The sequence below is a fragment of the Ricinus communis genome, chromosome 9, assembly GCF_019578655.1.
Source record: "Ricinus communis isolate WT05 ecotype wild-type chromosome 9, ASM1957865v1, whole genome shotgun sequence".
Lineage (NCBI taxonomy): Eukaryota > Viridiplantae > Streptophyta > Magnoliopsida > Malpighiales > Euphorbiaceae > Ricinus > Ricinus communis.
In genome coordinates, this window is record NC_063264.1 from 7,026,991 (window position 1) to 7,048,291 (window position 21,301).

At 30.4% G+C, this 21,301-nt stretch overlaps 4 protein-coding genes across 5 annotated transcripts; 1 reads left to right on the forward strand and 3 right to left on the reverse strand.

The window, feature by feature from the left end:
* The first annotated feature begins 2,420 nt into the window (after nucleotides 1-2,420).
* On the forward strand, nucleotides 2,421-9,104 carry LOC8277550 (DNA topoisomerase 1 alpha). Of its 2 annotated transcripts, none has more exons than XM_015725297.3 (16): nucleotides 2,421-2,612; nucleotides 3,228-4,399; nucleotides 4,529-4,723; nucleotides 5,210-5,290; nucleotides 5,493-5,552; nucleotides 5,691-5,785; nucleotides 5,894-6,050; nucleotides 6,127-6,252; nucleotides 6,841-6,924; nucleotides 7,061-7,151; nucleotides 7,246-7,379; nucleotides 7,770-7,838; nucleotides 7,939-8,028; nucleotides 8,298-8,401; nucleotides 8,493-8,661; nucleotides 8,803-9,104. In XM_015725297.3, the coding sequence occupies exons 2-16, from the start codon at nucleotides 3,263-3,265 to the stop codon at nucleotides 8,869-8,871; spliced, it is 2,661 nt and encodes an 886-aa protein (XP_015580783.2). In that variant the 5' UTR covers nucleotides 2,421-2,612; nucleotides 3,228-3,262; the 3' UTR covers nucleotides 8,872-9,104. The 2 variants fall into 2 exon arrangements, with proteins under 2 accessions (XP_015580783.2, XP_002529020.2); XM_002528974.4 differs by having other exon boundaries at nucleotides 3,252-4,399.
* A 3,075-nt stretch (nucleotides 9,105-12,179) lies between these two features.
* LOC8277552 (glycine-rich protein DC7.1) lies at nucleotides 12,180-12,936 on the reverse strand. Its single transcript, XM_002528973.4, has 2 exons — nucleotides 12,759-12,936; nucleotides 12,180-12,594 (listed from the first exon to the last, which is right to left on the reverse strand). Exons 1-2 carry the CDS (start codon nucleotides 12,862-12,864, stop codon nucleotides 12,452-12,454), a joined length of 249 nt encoding a protein of 82 aa, XP_002529019.2. The 5' UTR covers nucleotides 12,865-12,936; the 3' UTR covers nucleotides 12,180-12,451.
* A 3,125-nt stretch (nucleotides 12,937-16,061) lies between these two features.
* Nucleotides 16,062-16,854, reverse strand: LOC8277589 (glycine-rich protein DC7.1). Its single transcript, XM_002528972.4, has 2 exons — nucleotides 16,659-16,854; nucleotides 16,062-16,498 (listed from the first exon to the last, which is right to left on the reverse strand). Exons 1-2 carry the CDS (start codon nucleotides 16,762-16,764, stop codon nucleotides 16,329-16,331), a joined length of 276 nt encoding a protein of 91 aa, XP_002529018.1. The 5' UTR covers nucleotides 16,765-16,854; the 3' UTR covers nucleotides 16,062-16,328.
* A 3,323-nt stretch (nucleotides 16,855-20,177) lies between these two features.
* On the reverse strand, nucleotides 20,178-20,953 carry LOC107262045 (glycine-rich protein HC1-like). Its single transcript, XM_015725280.1, has 2 exons — nucleotides 20,790-20,953; nucleotides 20,178-20,620 (listed from the first exon to the last, which is right to left on the reverse strand). The coding sequence occupies exons 1-2, from the start codon at nucleotides 20,884-20,886 to the stop codon at nucleotides 20,457-20,459; spliced, it is 261 nt and encodes an 86-aa protein (XP_015580766.1). The 5' UTR covers nucleotides 20,887-20,953; the 3' UTR covers nucleotides 20,178-20,456.
* Nucleotides 20,954-21,301: the final 348 nt, after the last annotated feature.

Here is a 21,301-nt window from a genome sequence, read left to right on the forward strand (position 1 = left end):
ATATATATATATATATATATTAATTTATGAGATTTAAATTCTTTTGACACATGCTTAATTTTTGATACGTAAAATTTTTATTTTGACATAGTACTTTCCGACACATAATATTTCTATTTTGACATGTGTTCTATTTTTGACATATAAGATTTGAGTTTATATATAATTTTATAATTTTTTATATTAATTTATTGATTAATAAGTTATGTCTTTAATTAAACACCAACTATAATTTTAAAAAATAATATATTAATTATATTTTAATATTATATTGACTAATAAATAATTTTTTAATCAGATAATAATACTAATTCTATTTTAAAAGTATTATATTAATTATATTTAATATTATATCAGCTAATAAATTAATTCTTTAATTAGATAATAATTATAATTCTAGAAAATAACATCTTAGATTATATTTTTAATATTAAATTAATTTTTAATTATATAATAAATTTTTAATCTTAAAAATAATAAAGTCAATTATAGTATTAAGTTATATAACACTAAAATTAATTAATAAATATTTTTAAAATAATTTTTAAATTATTACAATAAATTTTAAAATTAAAAAATTAAATATAATTAGTTTGTCATTATTTTTTAAAATATTATAAATTAATAATATTATAAAATTAATTTTTTTTATTAAAATTATATCTATTAAATTAATTTTATAATCCAAAAGGGAGATGACTTATGTTTACTTTTCAAAGTCTTTTTGCGAGAAGGCTTAACAATTGTGTTGCTAGATTTCGTTGGGCCATCTCTTCATTGGAAAATTCCTTCCTTGACTTGGGAAAAGTGGAAAATCTAAATTACTCGAACTAATTCCTTGGCAAATTTATTGTTAAGCTTTTAAATTATTTTATTTTATTTTATTTTATTAAATTTTTATTTTAATTACAAAATATGTATAATTTTATGAAATTTTTAATTATTTTATTGAGTTCTTATATTTTTATTATATTTTAATTTTTACTTTATTAAAACTTTAATTAAAAAATAAAAATTTAAGAATATAATAAAATAAATAATCCATTGAAATAAAACACAAATAAAAATTTCTTATATTCATTGATAACTTAATATAAAAAAGAAAAAAAAGGTGTCGCACGTTGGACAAATAATGGGCCGAGCTAAAATACTAAGACCCGCCAACCCAAAACTATAAAAATCCATCTCTAGCAATGATATTAATGATGCATTTAATTAGAGAATCTTAAAAGTGTTTGGATTTTGGATTAGCAAATCCTGCATAGGATTTAGATAATTGATGAAATAGATACTGTACACAGAAATGGCACAGCGCATCCTCATACTTGCCATTTTTAGTTAACTCTTTATTGGTCTCTTAATTTCCTTCTTATCGTAAATCTTCCACTTTAATTTGTTATTTTCAAATGATGCAACAACAAGTGGCTAAATGGTAAAAAGAAAAAGGAGATTCAAATTCTAATTTCAAATAGTCCTTTTTAGAAAAACTGTGTAGCCAATTTCTAATAAATTAATTTCTTATTAATGTTATTTCGAATGCAATACTTGAATTTAAAATTTTCTTATTATAGCTATTGTTTGTAATTTTTAGAAATTTTGAACTCAAAATTTATTCAATTCTTATATTTTTAAAATATTTTAAAATAATAAGTTGAATAATTGAGTTCAATAAATTCAAACCCTGTTTGAGAATTATGTTTTAACTGTTTTTAGAATTATTTACAATTCAAAATTAGTAAATTTTAAAAAATAAAAGAAAAACAGATAAGTCGATAACTTTAAAAATAAATTTGGCCAAGAAATATTATAAAAGAATTTAATATATTATATTAAATATTAAACTCATTTTCTGAATATCCAATAGTAATTTAAATAAAATTTTAATATGAAGACCTCACCGTCTTAAAAAGATTAGTCATTCTTTATTGTCAAAATCACTCTTTATTAATTATCATAAATGCCATTACATGTAATTAATATCTATATTTACATTTTATTTAAAAATTGTAGCTTTTATAAAAAATTTAATTGAATATTGTAAAGAAATGGTGATAAAAATTGATGATATTAATTAAAAAAATTATATTTTTTTAATCCACGTGTAAATTGCAAACAAGCTAATTTTTTGGGTGGAAGGATTATTTTATAAGTCTCAAATGAAAATTTACATAACCTATATTCACTTTAATTTTATGGACATGATATTTACAAATTCACTTTAATTTTTATAATGTCTATTATCAACAACAACTAAATAGAAAGACATATTTCTTTTTTCTTTTAACACAAAAAAGATATTTTTCCAAAGGCCGAAAAACAATGAAAGCCCAAAAGCCCAATTTCTGAGCCCAAAAACAACATGGAGAAGGGCACAGATACAAAAATGAAAGGAGAGTTGGGTGAAAGGCTTTTCTTTTTTATTTTTTGGTTTCATGGTAATATCGGTTCCTTTAACGCCTTGTAAAAGACAATAACAACAAAGAGAAGAAAGGGATACACAAAACACAACACAGATAATTAAAACAAAAAATAAACTTAAAGAAGAACACACCCATTAGACACCGGACTCGATCTACTCTATCACCGCCCCTGATCATCTCCGGCAACATAAGGTATTATTCTTTTATTTGTTTTTCCATTGCCAACTCATATTTTTCATTCCAATTTTTATTTTATTCTAATTCGTTTGTGGGTCTATCTAGTATCACCCATTACCGTCTCTTGTTATCTTATAAGCTCAGACAGTTTTACTTTTAATTCTTTTTAGCTCAATGGTTTGCCTTCTGCTTTCTAATTTAATCAGCAACTTATAGAATTGGTCTTTGTTTTTAGCTTAAAGAGCTATGAAACCTGAAATGGGGCTTTAGATTTTACGCCCTAATTTGGACCTATTTATTTGTGCACTGAAATTGGTAGCTTAGCTTAATTGGGTTTAATCTGAAAGTTCATGTATTTATCTCTTTCGGGTTTTGTTGAAATTTTGTATTTGCATGCAGAAATTAACTTTTGTTTTTTGAAATAAAATATTTTAATTAAGTGAAGATTTTACTTACGGAGGTGATTTCTTTGTGCGTAGAAGTCAATTGCATCAACATACCTGCTTTCAATCCTGTAATTGGCTAACTTTGTTAATTTTAGTGTTTGTACGTGTGTTTTATATAAAAACATATATATCCTTTCACATTTTTATTTCATTTGGGTTTTTGAGTAAATTATAATTTTATCAGATATATTGATACATGCCAACACAGAGCTTAGTTGGATGACAATGGCGGCGCCGGCAACTGCAAAACCAAACATCTATGAATATGATGAGGATGACGATGACATGCCCTTAGTTTTTAAAAGGGGTAATAACTCAACAACTAAGCAAAATCAGTCGAATCCGGAAGTGAAGAAACCATTATTGTCTTCTCAGAACTCCAATGGCCAAAGCTCCAATGCTCAGAAGGGTAAAAGCACTGTTCCATCTTTGAAGGCATCACCGGTAAAGTCTCCAATAGGGAGCCCTAAAGCATCAACGTCATCTGCCAAGGCATCTCCATTGAGGTCACCAGTGGCAAATTCAAAAGGATCAAGTTCTTTAGATGAACAGTTAAAACAGGCATCTAATGTTGTGAAGGATGTCAGTTCTGCTAAACCTGAAATTGGACTCAAATCTGTTAAACACGAGACTAAATCAAATGGTGATGATGAGGATTCTGAGGATGACTTACCATTGAGTGCTAGAAGAAAGGGAAATACAAACAATGTCAGCAAGGTGGTTACTGCACCTAAACGTGTCAAAGATGAAGATTCAGATGATGATAAAGTCCCATTGTGCTCAAGGTTCCCAATGAAGTCAACTGCAGGGACATCTGGTAATAAGCTTAACAACATTAGTGAAAAGAAACCTTTGCCTTCAAAAGTTCAACAGAATGGTTCCACTTCAAAGGACAAGCAACAGAAAGCTCCACTGATTCCAACTAAGCGACCTCTCGATAAGGCTAATTCTTCCGAGCAATCTTCTATTAAAAAGCCTAAGCTTTCTGCTGGATCCACAATAACAAAAGTCAAGCAAGCAACAGTTAAGGCAGAAGAAGATGATCCTGATGACATCCCAATTGCCCAGAGAAAGAAGAGCTTAGGCTCCTCTGAGAGCAAATTGTCATCTGCTAAGCAGAAAGCAATAAAAGTTGTTTCTTCATCATTCAAAAAGCCGATTAAGAAGAACAAGAAACAAATGAAAAATACAAAATACTCTAAGTCAACAAAAGTACAGCCTAGCTCCACCGATGGGCAGAAAAAATGGACTACCTTGATTCACAATGGTGTGATTTTTCCACCTCCTTACAAGCCTCATGGCATTAAGATTCTCTACAAGGGCCGGCCAGTTGATTTGGCACCTGAACAAGAGGAGGTCTTTCTCTCACTATAGTAAAGAATTGTTTATGTCGTTTCTTTATTTCTGCTGCATCTGTGGAAAGCTCTCAAGTTTTGCCTTCGTATTTGGGGAAAGCTATTTGTTTTACTTTTTCATCAATTGCAGGTTGCAACAATGTTTGCAGTGATGAAAGATACAGACTACATGCAAAAACCAAAGTTTCTAGAGAACTTCTGGAATGATTGGCGCAAACTATTGGGGAGGAACCATGTAATACAGAAGTTGGAGGATTGTGATTTCACTCCAATATATGAATGGCATGAACGGGAGAAGGAGAAGAAGAAACAAATGAGTACAGAAGTATGTCAATACTTCATAGCATTCTTTGGAGTTGACATACAAAAAATTTAATTGTTGTGTCAATGACCAAATAGTGTAATGTGCTCAGCAATGAACTTGATCTGTCAACACAAGTTCTCATTTTCGTTGTTTTGAATCTCGTTGTTGAATTTAGAAGTCCACTCACAATTAACTGTGGATTTTCTGGCCTCTATGACTAAGATGTGTTCTTGGATATTCTAGGGCGTGCGACTGCTTGAAATGCCCACAAGTGAAACATGCTGTTGTGCATTTTATAAGTTCCAGACTCTTTACGCCATTAACTTTTTGGTCAAGGGTGCCCTTCCTTGATATATTTATGTTATTTTCAGGTTTCACATGCTATCTACTGCTAGCATCTTAGTAGTGAAACCAACCTGTGCTTTTTTGTCTTGCTTTTTTAGAGCATCTTTCAGATAATGTCTTTCTCTTGCACAATCAGTAATATATCAAACTTGTTGTATGTAGGAGAAGAAGGCCCAGAAAGAAGAAAAATTGAGGCAAGAGGAGAAGTACATGTGGGCTATTGTTGATGGTGTGAAGGAAAAGGTGACCCTATTCTGCTTTTACTGTATTACTATTTTTATAAAAGGGAACTGATCTGTCAACGGCTTATGTGCCTGTGGATGTCTTTGTGAGTGTATGAGCATTAGTTGTGATCAGATATTCTAGCCAATAACAATTCTCAACATGCACACTTTTGTTTCTTAATGCATTTTGGCACTTCTCCTAATGCTTATCTTCTTCTCAGGTCGGAAATTTCAGAGTTGAACCACCTGCGCTGTTTCGAGGACGGGGAGAGCATCCTAAGGTTCTAGTAACATCTTCCCCACCAATATAAAGCACTATAGAATAATTTCTTATTATATGCGGAAGTTATAACTGAATATTAATACTGTGAGTATCATTTTTTTACTTGAATAACTTATTAATTGTTGGTACTCATTAGATGGGGAAGTTGAAAAAGCGCATCCAGCCAAGCGACATTACCATAAATATTGGAAAAGATGCCCCAATTCCTGAATGTCCTATTCCTGGTGAAAGGTAATCTTTCCTTTGTTCTCTTCCAAATATGGGAATGTAGGCACTATCTTTAAGTTGAAAGATTGAGATTATTTGGGTGAACTGAACTCTTAAATTGTTGCTTTGCAGCTGGAAGGAAGTAAAACATGATAATACTGTTACATGGTTGGCTTTCTGGAATGATCCAATCAATCCAAAAGAATTCAAGTATGTTTTCTTGGCAGCCAGTAGTTCCTTGAAGGGGCAAAGTGACAAGGAAAAATACGAAAAAGCAAGGAAGCTGAAGGTAGTGATTTACAGGATCTTAGTTGCCATATGTTTAGCTGAGTAAACTGAGCTTCCATAATTGTGTTTGAGTGCAGGACTACATACATAATATCAGAGCAGCTTATCAAAAGGATTTGAGGAGTAAAGATATTACGAAGAAGCAAATAGCAGTTGCTACCTATCTTATTGATAAGCTAGCTCTTAGGGCGGGTAATGAGAAGGTACACTCTTTCTCCGCTTATGTTTATTTCTTTGTTTTTTAATTTCTTGTTTCTAACAAGTATGATGCATTTTATATGTGAAGCGAGGTTCTTAACCCCTGGCTGCTCTCTTACCTTATTATTGTTTTGTCTTTCATTTGTTAAGAGTTGTTAACTAGGATTTGATACTCTGACATATCTTGAACCTGATTCATGGAAATCTTCAATTATACTAAGGGCTTTGGCTGTCAAAGGGTCTACAAATAGTTGAATGATAGTGTTGATTAATACTGCATTGTTTCAAATGGTTCTTTTTGGATATAAGTTATTTTATTTGATCAATGTTAGGTCTTCCATGACATTACAACTCAAAACATTCTTGGTACCTAATATGTTGTCTGTTCTTGATATATTTGTGTTCTACGTTGCTTCATAGTACTTCCAAAGTTTTCATAGAGTGTATATCCATCGGTTGGTCGTGGTGTTTTTTCTTATTTTTTTCCAAGCTGTGTATAAGATATATTTTCTCTGGCAGGTAGTTTGACAGCCCTTATTACTTTCAATCAATTTGTTATCATGTTTTCCTCATCCGATATTGCCCTCGTGCAGGATGATGATGAAGCTGATACTGTTGGTTGTTGTACACTAAAGGTAGCAAATGTAGAGTGTATTCCTGGAAGCTTTAATTTAAAGGTATGATGGATTTATGTGTTTGGAAGCACTATATTGTTTTTTGTTTGACAACTGGTATTCGGCCTATTTTCCAATAACTCTTAGAAGATTACTGTTATTCTTAACACTTATTCTTCTTTTTCCTTCCCTCATTTAGTTTGACTTCCTTGGTAAAGATTCAATTCGATATGAAAACACAGTTGAGGTTAAGCCTGAGGTGTATGAGGCAATTGGAACCTTTCAAAAGGGTGAGCTATGATCATTCATATTAGGTATTTAAATATTTATAGACTGGGGCTGACAAACATTGCTTTAAATTTTTATTTTTTTAATTTGCCTCAGGTAAAAAGCAAACTGATGATCTTTTTGACAAGCTGGATACAACTAAACTGAATGCTCACCTAAAGGAACTCATGCCTGGCCTTACAGCAAAAGTTTTTCGTACATATAATGCATCAATCACATTGGATGAAAAGGTGAATTGGAAATTGGGGGCCTGTTATCATGTCTTATAATGTATATTGAATTCAATGAGCCTTGGGAAAGTATGCCACACACAGTTTATTTAGGTGATGTACTTGCCGTGGGTTGTGCTTTTTGCGTGAGGCTTGTAAATTTTGTTTTTTGAGTCTATTTGGCGATTCTGTCTAGAAATAGATTATGAGACTGTTGACTTGTGGTGCTTGGCATTAAAAAGTGAGCTCGTAATTGTTTAAATTGCTTAAGGTAGTTAAATGACTCAAGTTTTATCCTTCTGCCTGCCAATCCTGATAACGCAATCTTATTACTTGTTTCCTCGCTTGCTTTACTCTCTTTTTTTCTTCTCTGCCATCATTTTGAAGAGGTCATCTGTTGGTGTTTGACAGTTATATGAGGAAACTGAGGATGGTGATGTTGCAGAAAAAGTTGTGATTTACCAACGGGCAAACAAGGAGGTAAATCCAGCTTGGCTAGAGACATTCACAATTGGTGGTGTTTGTGCTTCCTTTTAAATTTAAGCTGAGGCAACCGAGTTTTTTGTTTCACTTGCTGCAGGTTGCAATCATTTGTAATCATCAGCGTACAATCTCAAAATCCCATGGTGCACAAATGTCAAAGTTGATAGAGAAAATTGAGGAACTTAAGGTAATTAATGTTTATATTACTGTAGGAAACAATATGGTCCCTCATTTTTAGGGACATGCTGACTATTATCTTGGTTGATGCACTTTGACTGGACATAAGGAATTCTCTGGGCACAAATTCTCATGCGTGCATGGTGCATCTTAGTTGTTAAGCTTTTCTGTTCTTTGGTAATATATAGCCTATGCATATTAGTTCTTCATGAATTTGATCTGAGAGCTTTTGGCGCATGTGAAGTTTATGCTTTGATTTGACTTTTTCCTGGATTGCAGGCCACTCTGAAAGAGCTGAAAACTGATTTAGACAGGGCCAAGAAGGGGAAGCCCCCGCTGAAGGATGCAGATGGAAAGCAAAAGAGGAACTTGAGTCCTGAAAAGTAATATAACTTGAACCTTCTTTTTGATTATTTTATACTTCTCGTGTGTGTGTGTTTATGCTGTTTCTCTGTGGTTCACAAACTGATACAGTATAGAGAAAAAGATTGCATCAACCAATCAAAGAATTGAGAAAATGGAACTAAATATGAAGACCAAAGAGGATCTGAAAACTGTGGCATTAGGCACGTCCAAAATCAATTACCTTGATCCTAGAATCACTGTTGCATGGTGCAAGCGACATGAAGTTCCCATTGAAAAGGTGAACACCTTCTGCAATCTTTTATGGATGAAATTATTTCACCTAACAACTATGTTTCCATTATTGCCAGTTGAAGCATTTTAAAAATTATTGTACCTTTTAACTATGAGGATTATGCAAATTCATTGACTGTTTTTGCAGATATTTAACAAATCTCTACTAGCTAAGTTTACGTGGGCAATGGATGTGGATCCTCAATTCAGATTCTAATTGATGGCAAGTTGAGGAGTAACAATGTAATATCCACTCTCCAAGCCCCTCGGGAAAAGAAATTCCCACAAAAGAGAAAAAGGAAAAAAGAAAACCGTACAATCCCTCCCTCTTCTTTTTATCATTCTCGTTACAGTTAATTTAACATTTTTTTTTCTTCTCCTGTTAAAGTGGAAAGTTAATGTTGTATGTTCAATCTAATCTAATCATGGGGGCGATTGCTCCCCTTCTCATACTGTTTCTCTTTTTTAGACTATTCGAATGATAGTAAGGAGTCGCGACAAGAATTGTTTGCATAGACACTTTGAGAATCTGGTCCTAACAATATGATTGCCAAAAACACTTTGAACGAATCGTTCACAAGTAGATGATTTTGATTTTATTTTTGCTTTTCAAAGTTGCAAGTTTCTATTGAACTTTTCTGCTGGTTGGGGAGCTAGGGCTACAAGTTGCAATTGGTCAGGCAGAGTGTAGTTCTGGTTGAATTGGGGCCTTTAATATATATATATATTGAATTACAAGAGGCTTTGTTCGGCTTATGAATGTGGGAATTGTAGTTTAAGTTAGTTTAATGAGGGTGGCTAATTGTTGCCACCTCATTTGACTAAGTTCACTTTAGAGAAGAGAAGAGGTTTCTATTTTTTTTTGTATTGTTTTTTAACAGAATATTTTGTGGTGCAAGTGTGTATAAATTTTTACCCTTTTTATATAAATCTAAGCGGAAAATATGATGATGGGAGCAGTAATTGTTGGGACCGCAGCAATAAAAATTATTTAGAAATTGCTATTGTATCCTACTTATTTTATTTTTTAGAAATAGCTATTTCATATTAAACATGATTATAATCATCATACTTCATGTCTGAGCACGCTTGTAATGGATAAGTTCCACATCAATCTCGGGCAGACGATGAGAAGTTAACTTGTAAATAGAGATCTCCGGCGGGTAAGGACAGAACAAAAGAATGGAAGATGAGACCACATGTGTGTCTACTAAGTGAATGCTCGAGTAAGATACTGTGATGAGAGTAAGAGGAAATCAAGTGAGGGAGAAATTAGAGGTTTAGAAACGACTCAAATAATTTACCAAATGACCACTTGTATAGGTTTTGCTTTTTTGGTCTTTCTGCTGTCTCAGCAATTCCCACAATGTTGAGCTGGATGTTCAAGGGTCTTTCCTTTTCTCCGCGGGTCTAAAGCATCCCGTTTGTCCAGGTCACACACAGCCATGTCTTTCGTTCGGAGCTTTTATTTGCTCGGTTATCAGTACAAATCCCACCTTCACTCCACTCATGGGGGTAGCTGTTGATCGTTATTAATGTAACGTATTGGAAAATGTACCTTTGATCAAGTCAAGTGAAGTGAGTGTATATTACAAGAAATGTGTCCTATCCTATGTGGGGAAAGTAGCACTAGCAGGCTTGACCGTTGTTGTTGGTCGTGGCTCAACAGGTCTACTTGGTTATAAATTAGGCCATTCGAAGAAGTTTTAGCCATCAGGATCAGGGAGGCTGTCCTCTTGTCTTGTCTTGGCCCAGACCAGACCAGATATATTAGTTGCATTGATGGTCGAATCTGATTCTTTGATTGCTGCGGTCAATACCATAAATGGGTTTCATCCCATTCCCTGGGAGATCATCAGTGAGCTGCTGATTGGGTAGCCAAGGCCATTAAAGCAAATAGGGTTCCTTATTTGCATCTGGCACACCTGTATGCGAAGTTCCCTTGTCGATCCTTATTAACTCTGGTATAGTTAAATGTAATTCTTCTTCTGGTGAATGAAATCCAGTTTTCTTGAATCAAAAAGAAAAAGAAAAAGATATGTCCTGTGTGTGTGATTAGAGTCCTTTTCTCATTATTAAGAAGAACGGCTTTTGATGCAAATATCACGAACTTTTTGTGTGTGTAGAACTTGGCTCACCCTGTTATATTACCATGTTAGATCTGCTCCATTTAAGCTAGAGTTCTTCAAGATCTTTCACAACATTTCTTTTTTCTAAACATGGGATGAGTAATCTTTTATTAAATATTGCTCTTCATGAACATTGTCACTTTGTGAATAAAAGGCCAATTTGTCTATATAACTAAGAAAAGGATTTGCTCTAAATTTATTGATTGTTGGAAGAATAATATATTATACAAAAACTATTTGGTCGATCTTTCCTTCACACTTGTGTTCTTTGGTTATTTGGGTCAACTTAATTGGCACGACCAACTTTTGGGTTCCAATCTTTTTAATTTTTAACATTTAATTTATCATATTTTTCGGTATATTGCATCTAATAATTATTAGATGTTAAAAACATGGACAAATATAAATCAGTTTCGTATACGAAATTCAAGTAATGTTTTTGGTAAATTTTTTTTTCTTTTGTACCATAAATTGAATTATTTTCACGTTATATTTCAATTCACAAAGGGTCTTTTTGTCTGCCATCTCTAGGAATGGTATTTTTGGATATCCAATCCGACTGAACTTTAATAGAACAGATTTAGGTAATAATAAAAAATTTTAAGACAATTTGAAATTTAATTTTACTATCCGTATTGAGCTCGGGCCAGGTCGAATTTGAATGCACGGGTATTATATCATATTTTTATTATTTAGAACTTTATTTTAAATTTTATTGAATTTATATTTGAATTGTATTAATACATTGAGTATTTAATGTTGAATGTTTAAATTTGATTAGTTTATATTTTATAATTTTTTGTTAATATATTAATTTTTGTTAATATATATTTTATAATTTAATTATTATAAATGGGTTCGGTAAATAGATATCTATTTAATTATTCAAATATTTAAATAAACGGATATATGATACCCGCTATCCATTTAAATATCTATAAATATATTTAATAATTATTTAATTTAAATAGAATTTAATTGGATTTATATAGTATACGAGTATTTCTATCCAGGTTTGGGACGAGTTTGGACAATGAAAACAATCTCTTAAACGAGTTCGAAGCGGTTTTTGAATATGTATATTTTAATCGAGTTTAAATTCGGATATACTTAAATCAGCAGCTACCCTACAGGTGCGGTTACTAGCCATCCCTCCTATTTACAAAAGTATCAATTGATGATCAACTAAAATTACTTCAAGCTTTACTAACTGTATCAGTTGCTGTATATAAAGCTCTATCTATTGATTTTTCTGTCTTTTTCTTAAAAAAAAAAAAAAAAAAAAAAAAAAAACTAAAGGTGCTAGAAATTGGAAAGCTCCATTCCTTTTTTTCTCTTTATTTTACCCTTTTTAATACCAGCCAATTTCTTTATAAAAAAAAAACTTGGAATAGCATAAGAAAAAAGCCACGAGTACTGCATTTCGTGCAATTCCTTGAAAGTGCACTGCAGATTGCAATGCATGAAAAATACAAATAAGAAACACAAACCATGCAGGCGACTTGTATGACTGAAAGCCAAAGAGAAGTCATATTTTTTAAGACCCAATTATTGACAAACATACAAACTTAAACAGAGCAATATCTACGTGCATTACTCTTATTTCAAGTCATACATGCATGAAAATTAACAACATCTACAGAGTTTTTTTTCTTCTCTTTTTTCCATTTAGTCTTCAACTTCAGTTTCTGGGTGACCACCGTGTCCTGGCTTTCCACGGTGTCCTCCATGACCATGTCCATGTCCATGTCCATGTCCATATCCGCCGTGCCCATGACCATCACCATGACCGTGAACTTGTGCATTCTCCTCTATACAATTTTAACAAGATAAGCAAAGTTAGTAGCCCTAGCAAGTAATAACATATTTACACATTTCAAAAAAAATTATCCATACACATAAAGAATTTTTATGTGATATACATTTATGCATAACTAAGACACAGATTTGATGAAAGAAAGTAATAGGCACTTACGGGTTTGAACAGTCTCAGCAAGCTCCCGAGCTGAGGCCTGAGAAGAGAGGAGAAGAACAACAGCAAAGGCAAGGCCAAGAAGAAGGAAAGTCTTTGAGTAAGCCATTAAGCTAAGGAATACTTTTCAAAAACAAGAAGAAGATGCTTTCTATATGAATAGCTGGATGAGCAAGAAGAGTTTAGGTTACTCTATTTATAGAGAAAAAAATACTCATAATAAATGCGTATTATTTTTTTATTAATTATAATATATGCATCAAATTTAAATAAAAATACGTCGTTCGTAAAATTCTTTTAGCGAAAGAGTGAAGTAAACGACTGAGTGAGGAAGGGGATATTGGGTCCACAAGATTGTCTGCTTTCGATAATTCATTGTGCTGTTCAAGCATTTGGACTTGTGAGGTCAGAGGAAAGGATGATTTAATTAAGAGCAAGGACCTAGCTTTTAAATTAACTAGTTTTTTTTTATTCAACTATTGGACTCGTTTTTATTTAAAAAATAAAACAATAAATATATATATATATATATAATTTTTAAAATTTAATATTATAAATATTTCTAATATTAATATAAATACGATGCTGCACTTCTATATATATTGTCATAAAATTATGAAAATAATAATTAAAAATATGATTTACTTATATTTTTAAATTTCAATTTTTAATAAATAAAGTATTTATGTTTAAATTAAAAAATAAAGGTATTTCTTTATCCACAAAAAGTTTTTACGTTAATTATTTATAATGAATTTATATAGATAAATCTATTACGATACATTTGCTTCCATTTGTTTATTATCTTTCATTATAAAGGTAACAAAATCTTACCAAATTTGATGGATGATAAACCAAAATATTGAAATTGAAAATTCTCCAAAGCCTCGATCAATCTATTTAATTTTTCATGCTCATGTCACATTTTATCTCGTGACCCACATTCTACCTTCCAAATTGTAATCTCCACATGCTTTGCTCAAAAATTGATTGATTGTCTATTTTTTAATTCTTCTTCTTATTATTATTAAATTCTTTCTTCATTAATGAATCACTCCAGAGATTTAATTTCTTTTTTTTTTCTATTTGCACAAAAACTATTTTTAAATTTATGGATCAAATATATGTGCGTAATGTTAATATATTATTAATTTATAAAAATTATTAGCTTTAAAATAATATTTAGACTGAATACATACTTACTTAGACATTTAAAAATTTAGATTTTTAATTTAATATAATAAATATTTAAATTCTGTTTTAATAACTTATTAAGCATCTTTATTTAACCTAATGGATTACTAAATTAATATTTAAATATCTACACATAATATTTATAAACGTATTGAATAAAACCATATAAAACGTCTACTATATATATTAAAAATTAAAATGACTAAATAATTAAAATTAAATATCTAAATATATACATTTGGCTCTGTATATATTATTCTATCTTTAAACGCAGTAATAAAATAATATAAATATATAAAACGCAATTGTCAATTATGGACTAATGAATTGAACCTACTTACTAAAATTGTATAGGCAGAAATACAAAACTTGAACAACTTAATTAAGAATATCTTGTAACAATAGATAGGAAGGCTACACTCAAAGTTCCTTTGAAATTTTAAAGCACCGATGGATAATATTGAATGTCAAATTGATTCAATATTATGCGTCAGGTGTGACGTATGTATTATTAAATGATTTAAGTTTTGATGTTTCTAAATTGCATATTTGACACTTCAATTTTAATTATTCAGTGGCTTTAATATATTAATATTTTTAATTTAATTTAATAAACACATCAACTTGTAATATTTATAATTTTTAAATAACTTTTGATATATAGCTTCATTCAATATGTTCGTATGAATTATGCATAGCTGTTTTAATATTATTATTAAATAAAATTCAGGTGTCTGTTAGATTAAAACGAAAACTAAAAGTGTTTAATAAATCATAAAAATAAAATTTAGGTTTTTATTCAGTTAATTGACTAAATAATTAAATTTTTAGGTGTCTAAATATGCATTGTGCTTTCTTTTTCTTTTTTTTTTTTTTTAAATATTTCATTAAAATATCTTATGGTTTAATATATTTTTATTTTAGAGTTTATGGTTTTTTTTTTTTTCATTTTGGTAGCTTGTAAATATGACCGTTAGTAAATAACAACTAAATTGTATAACTTGTTGAAGAGATTCTAACGTAGTATGCACTAGTCATTATTTTTCCAATTGTCACATCAGCACCTAATAATAACGTTGTGCAGTTTAACCGTTATTTGCTAACAGTCATATTTTCAAAAAAATTAAAATAACAAAAAATAAATTGCAAACTCTAAAATAAATATAGGTTAAAATACATTGAATTTCTCTTCTTTCTTTTTTTTTTATTATCAATGATCAAAAAGCTTATACAGATATCAATTTCTATCCCCGGTCTGTTGTAGTAATAATTATCATGATTTTATAATCTGCTGTTTATTTTCATTAAATTTTCAAGATGTCTTTTTCATTTAGCTTTTAAGATATAGTTAGTAATACTAAATTCACTATAATCGAATATAGACACGAATTCTTATTATTCCAGATGAAAACTTATAAAGAAAATTAATTAAATAAAATTATTTTAGACAACTAGGATGGATGTTTTCTACTCGTATTTAGTTTCTCTATTTCATGTCATATGTTCTTGGCTAAAATCATTAATCACATGCTAATCTAAACCATGTCATTTGCACTTGATACTACAATTAATTACACATTGATGTACTCCATCTAGTAGCTAGTGAATATACTATTATCAGACTATATAAAAGATGATCAGCCAAAATGCGGCTAAAGGTGACCTTTCATTAACTAGACGATGAAAGCTACTGTCCTGTATTCGCGGATCCATATATTTAGACTAAGCAAAAACTTAAGAAGAAATGCATCCTTTGAAGATTTAAACCAGTCCTGTTGTAACTTTTCTGCTTCCTTTTTTTTTTTTTTTTTTTGCTAAAACAAGAAACTGATCAGAGATATGGAAATTAATTTCTGCATGTAGTGAGATTAACTGAAAAGTGCAGCACAAAGCTTAAGATGAGGCCACTGTAGCTGAGATAGCCAAAGAAACTACTCAAACAATGGGACCAAATGCATTACGCCATAACTCTAGATCAACTGTCTACTTGTACATTATCCTCAAGACTTGGGCATAGTGTGTGTGTGTGTGTGTGTGTGTGTATGCGTGCTGTATAATTAGCTTGACTGCATAAATAGACCAATGCAGGAAAAGGAAAAAAATAACTCGAAGTAGCATAAGAAAGGAGCTATGAGTACTTCTGCATTTCATGATATTACTTTTAAAGTGCGTTACAAATTGCAAGGTATGGAAAATACAAAGACAAAAGCCAACTTCTGTGACTGAAAGACGAAGAAGAAGGCACATTTTTTTTAGACTCGATTATTGACAAGATACAAACTCAAATAGAGCAAGATCTACATGCATTACTCTTATGTAAGCAATACATGCAAGTTAACAAGTACCCTTTCTTAAAAAGAAAGGGTATATTTTTTTCATTTAATTTTCAACTTCAGTTTCTGGGTGACCACCGTGTCCTGGCTTTCCATGGCGTCCTCCATGACCATGTCCTTTCCCATATCCGCCATGTCCGTGTCCATATCCACCGTGCCCATGTCCGTGGCCGTGCCCATGACCGTGTCCATAACCTTCAACTTCTGCATTTTCCTCTGTAAAATTTAGCAAAATAAGCAAAAGCAGCTATTAGTACTTCTAACAATACATATTTACACATTTCACACTTAATTATCCATACACATAAAGAATTTTTATTTGTTACATTTATGCATGCATATTTAATAATAAAAAAATAAAGTAATTAAAACTTACGGGCTTGAACTGTCTCAGCAAGCTCACGAGCTGAGACCTGAGAAGAGATGAGAAGAACAACAGCAAAGGCAAGGCCAAGAAGAAGGAAAGTCTTTGAGTAAGCCATTTTTCTCTATTGGCAACGCTAAGGAATATAAAAGACAATGCTATTTTTCAAAGACAAGAAGGAGATGCTGGGTGAGCAAGAAGAGCTTAGGTTCCTCTATTTATAGAATTCTTCTTGGCAAAATAGTGAAGTGAGCTAGTGAGTGAGCAAGGGGAATTGGGTCCACAAAATTGTCTGCTTTCGATAATTCATTGTGCTGTTCAAGCTTTTGGACTCATGGAGTCAAAAGAATGAAGCTATAGATAAATAGAAAGGACCCAGTGTTTTTAATCAATTAGATCATGCCAATAGTAAAACGTGGCAAGTTTTTAAAGTTTATACCTATAAAAGTATATAAAAATAAATATTAATCAAATTCTTTTTTAATTTAATTAAAATTTTGAATTTAAAACGGAAAAGGATTTAATGTGTTCACATGGCAGTGTGTTTTGGTCCCTTATGTCGAATGGACCCTAAACTTTAGCCTTTAAGAAATCAGGGGGAAGGAAGCTAAGGTCAAAAGAGATATTTACTTTCTCAGTGCATTAAAAAGTGAGTGTTAATAAATTTTAATAAAATTTACATTACTGGGAAAGTTATCTCTCTCCTAATATTTAAAACTTTTAAAATATTTATCTTTATTAATTTTAAATTATGACGTACCAATCAGACCGATCACTATTTGATTGGCTACCTAATATTATTCTACTTGTTAATAATATTATATAATGGTCTAAAATAGTGATGCTAATTGTAAACAAATTGATGGGGTAATACAATTATCCTATTTTATGTTGCTTTTTACAAAATGCGAGAAATTATAATTAATTCCAAAAGTAATGTAATAAATATTTATCCTGTATATTTCTTAAATGAAATAAAATTGTAAATACAATTTATTGCCTCATCCCTTACGTCACCAAAATCTAAGGGCCATAAACTAAAGGCATAAATTAACAGCACTACTCCCTCTCTCTCTCTCTCTCTCTCTCTCTCTCTCTCTCTCTCTCTCTCTTTTGCATGGCTACGTCATCTCTTATGTCACATTATTTTTCTTGTCGACTCGCATTCTAGCTTGTGATCTTCACGTGCATTACTGAGCTTCTATATACCAATATCTTGATTAATTGTTTTTCTTTCTTCTTCTTATTCTTATTATTACTATTTTTTTTTCCTTAACGAATCACTCAAGAGAAAATATTTAACTAATTTAATAAAATAATGAATATGAAAACATATACCCATTTATTTTTATAAAAAAATATATATATTATATCCTTCGAAAAGTACTAAATAACTCAAATTAAACCGTTTTTTAATTTTTATAAGTGAAAATATAAATTAAATTATTTTTTAATTATTTATTTTAAACTTTAATAATAAAAATAATAATTTTAATTTATTTTATTATTTTTAATTTCTGATTAATATATCAATAAATTGAGTTATGAGAAAACTACAAAAGCAATGTAACCTATTAGAAATTAGAATCATATAGAGATTAGATTCAAATAATAATATAATAATTCAACAAATTAATTAAGAATCATATATAGGGATATATAAATATAAAGGCTACCACTATATATTATAGGTGTATAAACAATCTAAGGTTTTTTAATAAAAGCACCGACAGATAATAATAAAATTATAAAATTGGTAATATTATACGTCAGGTGTGACGTATGTATTTTTTGTTGGTTTGTTACCCTTATAAAACAAGTCCTTTATTCTACCAAAAAAAGAAAGAAAAACAAATTCCTTGTCGATTATCAAAAAGCACTTCCAGATATCAGTTCGAAAGGTATCTTGTAGTAGACTTGCTCAAAGGGCCGGTTTGAACCGCCTCACTAATTTGTTCTTAAAAATCTTGAATGTTATTGAAGGAAATAAAAAAGGAAAAGTGAAAGAGTTATCCCATTTTAAAATCAGAAAATAGAAGATGATTTCTAAGAATGCGATTTAGAGTTATGTAATTTTAAAAAAATTTAGATAAATTCAGTCTAACATATTATATATTATCTACATATAACGTAATAGACTGAATTTATCTAAAAAAATTTATAAATTTAAATATAAAATAAATACTTTATTAATTAGTAGACATAATATAATTATAAAAAAAATGATACTATTTTAAAGCATATTTAATAATCTCCTATTTTTCCTTTTTCCTTGAAATAGAAACTCAAATTTCTTTTACCCATCAAAATAGCCTTTTAAGTTAGCCACCTTTCATCAATTTTATCTTTTATAAAGGAGTCACTTTCTCACTTTTCAAAACTAAAGAGCGAAAAAGTAGCTCCTAATTAGCAAAGAAGAATTTTATGTTGAGACCAAAATTTTATTTACACTATGCATAGATGGAGGATAATCTAAATAGAAGGGAAGTGATAGATGAAAAATTAAAAAATAATTAATTATTTTTTTATTTCTATAATTTTTGAAAAGCTTAAAATTAATTAATTCTCCTCTCTTTTCTTTAATAAAAATTTCGATATAATCAAACATAATAAAATAAATATTTTCTCTTTTTTTTTCTTTTTTCTTTTTAAATATCTTCCATTTTTCTTATCTCTTTATTGTCATGTACAGTGTTAAAATATTTAGAGTGACAAACCGATTATGTTTTGAAATATTGTAAATAACTAAGAAATAACTGTTAAAAGAAAAACAACTTTTATTTATATTTATATATAAAACTAGAAACTACCTACTTATTATATAATTTACTAAATGTTTTTATTTTAGTAAAGTGTTATTCTAACTAGAATTGTTGAGTTAATTCTTTTCCTAATTGTTGCTTTCTCTCTTTTCATTATTATTTTATTAAATACTTTATTAATAAAAATAAAAAAATAGAGAATAAAAAAGAAAATATTACTGGAACATGTATAATTTTTAATACAAATTACAATAGAGAATTGAATGGTTTATAATACAATAAAAAATGAGGTGTGAAGTAATACCAGGGATGCTTATAGCTTCAGACAGTTAGTACCTTAAACATAACTTGAAACTTTGCATATATAGGAAGAATAATTAACCTAACTTCTTATAAAACCCTCAGTTCCTCTCTTACACTGCCCCAAGATAAGCATATATATATATATATATATAATCTTGCTGAAGAAATCACAAAATTGCCTTACATTAATTTAGGGCCCTTGTGATTGCATTAATCAGTTGTTCTTGGGTCTTGAAGAAACAGGCTTCACTATATTGTTCGTGATCTCTATGTTTATTCTTTCGAAACACTAGTTGTTAGATATATAAATATGACTCTATAATTGTGCTATTGACGTGTAGATGGTTCTGCTAGCATTTTTTTTTATGGGTCGATGATTCTTAAATAAAGAGATGGTAGTAATTAATTTAAAAAAACATCCGATTGATAGTTTTGCATGAGATGACATTAAATAAAAAGCACAGTATAAAAGACAAAGCTTGATTAGATGAGGCCATTCTAATTGAGATTGCCAAAAGAAACCATTCAACCAACGTGACCACATACACTTTTCTTTGGGTGATTTTGACAGAGACATGCACAACAGCGCACCTCTGTTCACCATTATTGACATTAGAAAAGACTCTGGTAGCTTATACTAGATTTTAATTTACATGCGTTAGTACTCTTATTTAAGTAACAGCACATGCAAATTACAACCAATTCTACCCTTAAAAAAGAAGGGGTACTTTATATTTTGCCCCCCCTAATTTTCAACTTCAGTTGCTGGTGGGTGACCACCATGGCCGGGCTTTCCCTTGTGTCCGCCCTTTCCATATCCGCCACCCTTGCCATATCCGCCGTGTCCACCCTTTCCGTATCCGCCACCCTTATTATATCCACCGTGTCCATCAACTTCAACATTCGCTTCTATGAAATTTAACAAAATAATTAGTATCAAAACGGTGTTAGTTGTTGCAATTAGCTTCAAACAAAGCTTTCTATTGTCATACTAAATTAATACATACATAATTTCTTTTCTAATCAATAGCATTATATGAAAAGAATTTAGCCAAAGAAAATATAACAATAAACTTACGGGTTTGAACAGTTTCAGCCATGACCTCAGACGAGGAAATGAGAAGAACAACAGCAAAGGCAAGACCGAGAAGAAGGAAAGTCTTTGAGCAAGCCATGTTATCTTAACAGTTAACAAAACAAAAGGAGTTAATACAAAGAGGAGTGTGAGATGTAAGCTTGAGGTTTCTCTATTTATAGAAAAACTTTTGCTGGAGAGATGAAGGCTACTAGCTGGGGAATTAGGTCTACCAAATTTGTCTGCTTTTGATAATTCATTGTACTGTGTAAGCATATGGATTTTGGACTTGTGGAGTCAAAAAATAATCAATCGGAAAATGATAGTTGTCAGATGTGGCAAATTGTTTAAGAAATTTGTGGATCATTCACTTTTTTTCCTAAAAACTTTCTCATCATCTTATAAAAATCTTTTTGTGTTTGATTGAAATGTATAAAGTATATGGAATTCATTTGCAGATTTAAAATTTATAGACTTTAAATGGAATGAAAATTAATTTAAAATTTACATAATTA

Coding starts and splice junctions, on each gene's coding strand:
- LOC8277550 (XM_015725297.3), top strand. CDS start 3,263: ATGACAATGGCGGCGCCGGCAACTGCAAAACCAAACATCTATGAATAT. Junction 5,291..5,492: donor TTGATGGTGTGAAGGAAAAG/GTGACCCTATTC, acceptor TCTTCTTCTCAG/GTCGGAAATTTCAGAGTTGA. Junction 5,553..5,690: donor GACGGGGAGAGCATCCTAAG/GTTCTAGTAACA, acceptor GGTACTCATTAG/ATGGGGAAGTTGAAAAAGCG.
- LOC8277589 (XM_002528972.4), bottom strand. CDS start 16,764: ATGGCTTACTCAAAGACTTTCCTTCTTCTTGGCCTTGCCTTTGCTGTT. Junction 16,499..16,658: donor TGCTGAGACAGTTCAAGCCC/GTAAGTTTTAAT, acceptor TAAATTTTACAG/AGGAAAATGCAGAAGTTGAA.
- LOC8277552 (XM_002528973.4), bottom strand. CDS start 12,864: ATGGCTTACTCAAAGACTTTCCTTCTTCTTGGCCTTGCCTTTGCTGTT. Junction 12,595..12,758: donor TGCTGAGACTGTTCAAACCC/GTAAGTGCCTAT, acceptor AAAATTGTATAG/AGGAGAATGCACAAGTTCAC.
- LOC107262045 (XM_015725280.1), bottom strand. CDS start 20,886: ATGGCTTGCTCAAAGACTTTCCTTCTTCTCGGTCTTGCCTTTGCTGTT. Junction 20,621..20,789: donor GGCTGAAACTGTTCAAACCC/GTAAGTTTATTG, acceptor TAAATTTCATAG/AAGCGAATGTTGAAGTTGAT.